General features: G+C 38.1%; 2 protein-coding genes across 2 annotated transcripts; both read right to left on the bottom strand.

Moving 5' to 3' along the window:
- Positions 1-3,953: 3,953 nt before the first annotated feature.
- Positions 3,954-5,192, bottom strand: LOC148843100 (uncharacterized). Its single transcript, XM_088959369.1, has 4 exons — positions 4,936-5,192; positions 4,787-4,881; positions 4,331-4,618; positions 3,954-4,243 (listed from the first exon to the last, which is right to left on the bottom strand). The coding sequence occupies exons 1-4, from the start codon at positions 5,190-5,192 to the stop codon at positions 3,954-3,956; spliced, it is 930 nt and encodes a 309-aa protein (XP_088815495.1).
- A 489-nt stretch (positions 5,193-5,681) lies between these two features.
- LOC148843099 (uncharacterized) lies at positions 5,682-6,464 on the bottom strand. Its single transcript, XM_088959368.1, has one exon. The coding sequence runs from the start codon at positions 6,462-6,464 to the stop codon at positions 5,682-5,684; it is 783 nt and encodes a 260-aa protein (XP_088815494.1).
- Positions 6,465-9,235: the final 2,771 nt, after the last annotated feature.

The following is a 9,235-nucleotide window of genomic DNA, read 5'->3' as shown; positions in this document are numbered from 1 at the left end:
TTTTTGGCAAGACAAGAAGCAGCTTCCTTACTGATGATATTCGAAAACTATGAGGTGTTTTGTTTGTACATATCATAGGAAATGCATGGCTATATTACATTTACATGCTATGTAAGAATAGAGTATGAGCAGCAGCGTTAAGGTTTCTATTTACATGAACAAAAAGGATGGAGTGAAAATGCTTTGTTAGGCTAAGTAATCAAGAGCAATGTTTTAAAAAACGATTTGGAAATGGAACCGTTCTGGTCACTGGTTTTTGGGTTGATGGTCCGAGCGTGCAGTTCAAATGGACGATCTGTTCTGATAGCAAAATTTAAAAAATAAAAAAAAAGGTAAAAAATCATTGAATGGGTTGACGGTTCGACCGCTTGAGTCAATGATTTGTTAACTTTAACGGTTTTTGATCAGATTCCATGCTTATGGTAAAATGGAATTGGTTTCTTGGGCGATTCCCAGCTCGACTGATCCGACCGTCCGGGTCAGCGGCGGTTCGAAAACGTTGAGCAATAGTATGAGCATTGAGCAGCAACTTGTTTAAGACTATTATTATGTATTGGTTGCTTGGGCCAGCAGTCTGGGTTGAGCCTACTTGAGCTTGACACCAAATATCCCGTGCGAATGGGCAGGTGAAAAATAAATGATGTGGATCTTCAGGTTCTACTTTGCAAAATGAACAGAGTTGGTCCATGGAGACCAGCCATTGTGTGCATTTTTCTTTGGTTAGAAGTTCGTCCCACAAGAATTTCCACGTGAAGATTTGAAAGTGGTGTGGCACCTTAAGCTGCCAAATCAATCTCCAGTCGAAGTGTGGCCAGGCCCTTGGCTGTTGCAGACTCCCTTTTCGGGGGGTTCCGTTCAGGCACGGCCCACAGAAGCGGGCTGGCACTAGCCCAGCCCACATTACACGTCTAGGTTAGGGTACATACTTAAAAAATATTGTGGTGGATGGTGTTATTTCGTGGCGATCTAAATTTTGAAGATCATTTGCCTATCAAAAACAGAATAATAAAAATCAAAATACCCGTAACCCGTCACAGACGTGGTAGATGACTCACTGTTTCCATGCAAGTCAAGCACTCAAGCCTTACTTTTTGATTGATTGGTCCAGATCAAAGACCATTCTAACTCTATTACGAGAGAGCTCGCAGCAACCACTAATTACAAGCATCATCTCTACAGCCCTTATCCATTGACACAAGTTGTGTTCAAGCATCAACTCACTCGTCTGAATGAGATAAGGTATTCGGTCACTTGTGGTTAGTCCATACATCTCCCATGGGCATGCGCTCCATTTGAATGTGTACGTATTGACTTGTCTTGTATATTGAGGCAATACCTCTATTTTTCATGCTTGAAAGATTGAAAAGTGAATACATTTCAATTCTTTGTCATTATTGGAAGGTAAGATGTAAAGTTGCCGTGGAAAATTCCCCTCTAAAACCCTCTTCCTTTATTGCTATACCTTTAATGCTCAAATTGAAGAGTTGATTCACTAAAAGAAAGCAACGCCTCAGAACAAACACCAACACCTGTGGTGAATCTCCCAGAAGTTTCTTGGTGTCCTCCTCCTCCTCCACCCCTCATAATTAAAGGTTAATGTGGACGGTGCTCACAACCATTCTCAGTTTGGTTTGTAAATTTCCCTGTTGGATGACCATCTGTGCACCCCATGGTGGTTGTTCTCCATTGTTTCGGATTGTAGGGACCTTTTGAAGGACTTTCAGTCTTATGTTGTCTCTTTTAGGCCAGTTCATACAGGCAATAAAGTTGCCCATGCTTTTACAAAGCTTGCTTGCAATAACTCCAGGGCTGTAACCTGGTCTTTTCCCACCTGACTTTCTAATGCCTGTACTATTGAATGATGCTAATGAATGAAATCATTCTGGGCATTTTCAAAAAAGAATAAAAGAATATATTACAATTCATGATCTTTATTGATGCGTAGACCCTTAAATGTCTATTGTCTTACTGGGAAGACCAATGAACTCTATAAGATAAGATAGACCACTGCTAGTATTATTAATTATAATGAAAATTACAGATTAGTATTCTACACTTTAGGCCTAATTTTACTTTGGTCCATGAATTTTAAAACGTGCCAATTTAGTATAAAATCGTTAATTGTCATTAAATGGCATGTAAAAATATGTAAATATCCTTCAAGTGTCATTTAATTTTCTTTATCAACCATCCAATAGAAAAAAATAATTTGTCAAAAATTCATCTATTGCTTTGATTCAATTTTGATTCTTGATAAAGAAAATGATAAACAGTATTGAAGGATAATTTGGTTCAATTTTGATAGAAACTGATGGTATTAACGGCGGAGATTAAACTGATACATTTTAAACACTTAGAAACTATACAAAAGTACAGGGTACTGAACTTCAATTTTTCCTTAATTATATTCTGTGTAAAACAAAAAACCATATGGAATAATTCAGCTTAAAGACCAAACTTCACGTACGGCTCAGCTTAAAGGCCATTGTAACTGTGACGAGGGAACCCACAACCACCACTAAAAAAAGTATTATCTCTACAGCGTCAATGTCCTTGTCCATGCTCAATACTACTAAACCACGTTTTAGTAGAGTTTCTAGCATGAAATTTCTCGAGTAATAGATCAATAATCTTTTTTTTTTTTTTAGAATAAACTGTAATGCATTAATCAACCAGAAATATCCCAAATAAGTAAGTCTTCCACAAACACTGGAGGTTCATGCCAGATACAAGGATTAACGAAATGACAAGAAGCCCTAGCTAAGTTGTGGGCCATGGTGTTGGCTTGCCATTTGACACAAGCCACTGAGAAGTTTACACCTTGCTGTAATAACGAGAAACACTCATAAACGAGGGAGTCAAATTCGGACAAGTCCGAAGCTGGAGCACGAAGGGCTTTCCATACTACTAGGGCATCAATTTCAAATACCACATTCTGGATATCCATGCTAGTCACCCATTTAATTGCTACTATAAGGGCCATTACTTTCCCTTTTTTCAAAACGAATAGACCAGGAACTGTGGACGTGTAACCTTTCATGAAAGCACCAAGCTCATCACGTATAACTATCCCAAACCTAGTGGGGTTGCTGCTCGTGAAAGAGGCAGCATTACACTTGAAGGAACTAGGAGGAGGAGCACGCCAATTACCGTCACCTTGGTGGTTAAGATTAATAGCCATGCCCAACCGCTTCTGTATTTGAGGTTGTTTCCAATCATGGAGAAGGTGCAAACTCCCAGTAACAACATGATCAGATGCTCCACAAAACTATGCAAGCACGTCCAGACTTGTCATAATTAGTTTATACTAAAAACTCAAGAAGACAATCAGCGAAAGAGGTGTGATTCGACACATTTATGTTGATGCCAGCCTTAGACCAACAAGCTTGAGCATACGGACATGATAACAAGATATGGCTCAGACTTTCAACGTTAGTATTACAGAGATGACGGGAAGTATCTAACTGGATGCCATGATGCCTAGCAAGATGGTCTTTACAGGGCAAACACTCCCTACAAACCCGCCAAACAAAGCTCTTCACCTTAAGTGGAATAGGAATCTTTCACAACTTATCCCATCCACCCGAAATAACAGCTTGAGAGATAGTGGTATTAAGATCCCTTGCAATCCTATATCCTGACTTTACTGAATATACCCCATTTGGTGAGAAATGCCAAATTAGCTGGTCCTTTTGACTAGCATAAGACAAGGGAATATTCAAAATTGCACTAGCATCCCTTGGGCTGAAAAGCTCATGGATCATTTCGACATCCCATTCCTTGTGGCCTGGAATCCGTAGGTTCGAAACCACAATATCTTCAAGCCCCTCAACTCTAGGTGAATTAACCTTAAAATTGCCCATCTCCTTAAGCCACGGATCATTCCACATACGGATATGCTACCCATTCCCAATTCTCCACCTACAACCCTTCTCCAAAATAATGCGAGAATGCTAGATGCTTTTCCAAGTATAACTTGGATTATGCCCACATTGGGCTGCTAGAAAATCCCCCTTGGGGAAGTATTTAGCCTTGAAAACACGACAAACAAGAGCATCTGGGTTGAAAAGGGTATTCCGACCTTGCTTCGCATGTATTGCTAAGTTGAAAGCTTGCATATCTCTAAACCCCATACCACCCTCTTCCTTCCTTAAGCAAAGCTTCTCCCATCTAAGCCATTTAATGCCCCCACCATTAGAGTTGGAATTACCCCACCAAAATGAGTTCATCATTCTCTCCAACTCTTTGTTAAGAGGGGTAGGAATCATAAACGTACTCATGTACTAGGAGGGGACATCTTGAGCCACAGATTTAATTAAAATCTCCTTACTCGCATGAGACAAAAGCTTACTCTTCCAACCCTGCAATCTCTGCCATAGACGATCCCTGATAAATCTGAAGACTTTATTCTTCTTCTTACCTATCAGAGAAGGCAAGCCTAAGTACCTCCCTGTGTTAATAGGATTAACAACCCCCAACACGCTAGTCATTCTAGCCTTCACATCTTGAGGCACATTTGAGCTGAAAAACACACCCGACTTTTGAAAATTGATTGCTTGCCCTGATGCTTCTTCATAGACTTTTAGGATATTTTTCATGGCATTACAATCCCTTTCCTCTGCCTTGAAGAAGAAAAAACTATCATTTGCAGACAAAAGGTGAGAAACACTAGGCGTACCCCGACAAATACGACAACAAAAAATCAAACCTTCTCTTTCAACTTTGTACATCAAAGCAGATAAGCCTTCAACACATAAAATAAATAAATAAGGGAAAAGCGGGTCACCTTGGCGAAGATCTCTACCAGGAATAATAGGCCTAACCTCCATGCCATTGAAGGCCACAGAATAGGAAACTGTAGTGGCACAAAGCATGATCAACCTAATCCATTTGTCAGAAAAACACAATTTCTACATCATAAGCTTGAGAAATTGCCAATCCACCCGATCATAAGCCTTGCTAATGTCTATTTTGAGAGCAACCTCACCCACCTTACCCTTCCGCTTCCTCTTCATAAAATGAATAAGCTCAAAAGCTACCAAGACATTATTAGTGATAGCTCTCCCAGGCACGAAAGCAGATTGAGCATTCGAAATAATGTTAGGAAGAAGAACCTTAAGATGATTAACAAGCACTTTTGAGACAATCTTATACAACACATTACAAAGAGAAATATGTCTCAAATCTTTCATAGTTTTTAGGGACTCACACTTCGGAATAAGCACTATAGTAGTGTCATTTAGTGAAGCTGGAAACTCTTCTCTGGAAATCCAAGACACAGCAGCTTGAAAAATATCTTTACCAATTAAGGGCCAAAATTTCTAATAGAAAGTTGGATTTAGGCCATCCGGACTTGGGGACTTGTTCGGATGCATTTGGAAAACAACTTCCTTAAACTCCTCAAAAGAAAATGGAGATAACAACTTCTCATTGTCTGAGTCTGAAACTTTACAAATAACAAAATTGAAACCATCAATAGCATGACTAGAAGACAAGGAAAACAACTTATGAAAATAATCCTGGACCCCTTGACAAAGACTACTGGGATCATCATGCCAATTACCCTCATCATCTATCAATCTCAAAATTCTATTGGTCCTTTTCCTAGTGGATGCTGCCGCGTGAAAATATTTAGTATTGGCATCACCATCGCGAAGCCAAAATCTCTTGCTACGCTGACGCTAATAATCTTCCTCCTGCCCTAAAAGCTTTAAAAGTTCAATTTTCTTTTCTTTAACAGTCTCAATATCTGAAGGAATACTTCTGTCCCTGAGCCTCTCAATAACTGCTTTACATTGAGCAATATCCCTGGTGAATTTCTGATTCAGACCCGAACCCCATTTAGCAAGAGCTTTGCCACACTGATCCAAACGAGAAGAAACATCGCCCATCCTTAACAAACTCCACACATCCTTCACCGTTTTATTCAAACTTGGCTCCTGTAACCACCCATTTTCAAAGCGAAAGCGCAACTTACGATGAACATGAGAAACACTCATTGTTTCTAATAGGATTGGCTTATGGTCTGAAATAGGAGCAACCAAATTTTGAAGCTTTGCATCCGGAAATAACCCCAACCACTCTTCTGAAGCAAAAGTCTTATCAATTCTTTCCCGGACCCATGCCTCAGTCCCTCTACCTCTCTCCCATGTGAAGCAAGAGCCAATAATAGAAATCTCATGAAGGTGGCAATCTGAAATAGTCTCATGAAACCCAACCAGAAGCCAGTTAGGATGATCCAATCTGCCCCACTTATCCTCAGGAGAAAGCATGCCATTAAAGTCTCCAATGCAGCACCATGGCAACCTAGAAGAAGCACAGATAGCACGAAGAAGATTCCGTGAGTCCCTCCTACGACTTCTATCCGGATAACCGTAAAAGCCCGTTAATCTCCAAGGACCATTCTCATCATCACATACCTGCACGTTAATATGATTATTCGAATAATCTAACAGAGAGCACATATTAGGAGCTTTCCAAAGAAAAGTAATACCACCACCCCTCCCCTATCCATTGCAAAAGCACTAGCAAAGCCAATAGACCAACAATTGATTGCTACTTTTCATTACATCCCAGTCAATATGAATATGTTGTTGTCGGGGTTCAATTCCAATTTTAGGGGCCGTTTGGAAATTTTTTTGGGAAGATTTTTTGATAGCTCTAACAGTTAAAAGACACATTGAGTTTTTTGCTCGAAGATCTTAGTAGTTTGAAGCTAGTTTGGCTATCACTTTATCTTTCCGCGTAAAAATAAAGCAAACAAAAATGCGGAAAACTTCACTTGGATTTTCCCAAAATCAGCCTAAAATGGGCTTTTCATGTTTTTTTGGCCCTCCATCTTTTCGCGATTAAATCTTTTGCAAACCAAATGGGAAAAGACAGAAAAACGGTCTTCCGAGCTTTTAAACAGAGAAAGACTATGCGAAAAGAATTGCCAAATGGGCTCCTAAGCAGTATACCTAGAGCAAGATATCTAAAAACGTTGCATAATTTGTTATCTTGAAGTTTTGATTTTTTGGAAAAATTATAGATTATTAGCAGGCTAGTGGCAATTATGCCCTTAAATTTTAATTTGCAATAAAAGCCCTTGTAAACTTTCAGATTTCAACTAAGTTAATTTATCAAACTACATACTCAAGAAACTTCTATAAAATAAAAATTGCAACAAAAAAACCATAAATTAAGCTTTTATGAAAACCTAGCATTGCAACAAATACAACATTCAATTATTACAAATTAAACTAGTAATAAATGAAAAAAAAAAAACGCTGAAATTTTTTCAAAATGGGTAATTTGGAAGTTAAGAAAAAACAATTAAACAATCACATGATAGGAACTTGCAATACGAAAGAAGTAATAGACAATGAAAGGACAATCATTCCATCCAATACCTCCCTCCAAAGGAAAAGGAAAAAATATAAAAAGAAAAAAGAAAAAATAAATTTTAGTAGAGAGAATATTCTAAATGGTGGAGCCGTGGGAGTCGACAGTCTTATATAGTCCCTGTCCTGTGGACCCGTTGAAACAAAAGACGAAAGAATGAATCCTTTTTACTACAGTCTTATATAGTCCCTGTCTCGTGAGCCGTGGATCTCTTGCCCACGAGAACTCTGCCTAGAGAATTAATGTATGGACCAGATATGTATATATGTAGGGTACATATATACCTTTGACCGAGTTCGATATTATAAATTAAACATTCAATTGGAATGGAATGAAAGGCCTTAAGCACTTGATCCCTCAGGGTTATAAATTAAACATTCAATTCCTTTGACACAAGTATTTTTATTACGTACTTGAGAGCCCTCAAATCCCTCAAGACTCTGTCTCTCGGTGGGAATGGAATGAAAGGGACCTTTCCTAGCGGATATACCAAATCTAACTGCCTCGTTAGTGGCTTCATTTAATTTACTTTATAATCAAAAGATAAAATAAATTGAAGAAATTAAAAGGCCTAGCTGTATACTTCTTTTGAACCCTGAGATTCATGCAAAACAAAAACCCCCTGTTTCTGCTTCGAGGGGATGCAGATTCTCTTTTCCTTGCGAGGCAACAATTTGTAATTTTTCAAATATGAAGTCCACAAAAAGTAGAGAAATATTTGTGGCATGGAGTTACTTATCACACTAGCTAGTATATTTTACTATTGCACCATAAATTCTCTCTCCTTGCATTATTGATATCAAGCGTGGAAAGACGAGGAGTTTCTAATGAGTATCTTCCTGTTAATCATCCGTTTTAACAAATTATTCTTGTTTCTTTTTTGGGTATTACATTGTACACAAAGCAGAGTAAAATATGGATTTGATTAGCATTACATCTTGTATTTGAGAAATTTGGTTAGCATTATTGACAACAGTGAAATAAGGAACAACATTTGTTTTTGGCACATTCTGTTTTCACTCTCAGGTAATAAAAGGCTGACAAAGCTGGAGGTTGTTGACATGTCATATAACGATTTCAACACAACAACTCTTCAGTATATTGGTCTTCTTGCACCCAATATTAAAACATTGTATCTCGGTGGAAATGATCTGAGTGGACCAATTACTGATCAAGGTGTGCATTATGCCAAAAGTTGATATCGAGTGTATATTTAATTTGGTTCAATTTCGGTTTTGCATTAATTAATTTAGTCCCCACCAATGATCAACATTGTTTTCTTTTTCTTCAATTTGATATGGAGTTGAGCACTTTGAGTGAGTTGGGAGTTCCTAGATTTGTCTTATACTACACTCAGCTATGATTTTCTCCAGAATATAGGGCAAATGGTTTCTATTAACTTCTTACACATGGTTAATATTGAAGGACTTAATGGCACTCGACTACCATTTGAAGGTATGATTTCTTACTATGGGGACTATCTTTGGATTTGGGAATATATGATATCACGTGTGTACATCTGATTCTATAATTGAAAACCTTGTGATTCTCATAATTAATTTGATAATTAATGCAACCATTCTTTTTTGGGGAATAAACGATGGTGATGAAGTAGAGAAATGGTTTTTAGTTTCTGTTTTTTTTTTTTTCTAGACCTTTATGTTCTTCATGAAAATCCATACAGCTTTTGTTCTCCTTTAAAATAGATTTCTAACCAGTACTCAAATGATGACATGATGTTGATGATGACAAGAATTACTTAATTATATGTATACATTTGTTTGCAGGTTTGTGCAAACTGAATAACCTTCAGGAGTTAGGTCTCAGTCACAGGGAGTATGGCATTGGCATT

The sequence above is a fragment of the Nelumbo lutea genome, chromosome 8 (genome assembly GCF_056320005.1).
Source record: "Nelumbo lutea isolate HS-2025 chromosome 8, American lotus-T2T, whole genome shotgun sequence".
In the NCBI taxonomy this organism is placed as follows: Eukaryota; Viridiplantae; Streptophyta; class Magnoliopsida; order Proteales; family Nelumbonaceae; genus Nelumbo; species Nelumbo lutea.
The sequence above is the reverse complement of the archived record's forward strand: the minus strand, read 5'-3'. Positions and strand labels throughout refer to the sequence as shown.

What these genes read in the sequence shown, in the direction of transcription:
- LOC148843100 (XM_088959369.1), bottom strand. Translation starts at nt 5,192, where the DNA reads ATGAAAGATTTGAGACATATTTCTCTTTGTAATGTGTTGTATAAGATT. An exon ending in TGGTAGAGATCTTCGCCAAG is followed by an intron (nt 4,619 to 4,786) that starts GTGACCCGCTTT and finishes TCTTCAAGGCAG; the next exon opens with AGGAAAGGGATTGTAATGCC. An exon ending in TAAGCTTTTGTCTCATGCGA is followed by an intron (nt 4,244 to 4,330) that starts GTAAGGAGATTT and finishes CTCTTAACAAAG; the next exon opens with AGTTGGAGAGAATGATGAAC.
- LOC148843099 (XM_088959368.1), bottom strand. Translation starts at nt 6,464, where the DNA reads ATGTGCTCTCTGTTAGATTATTCGAATAATCATATTAACGTGCAGGTA.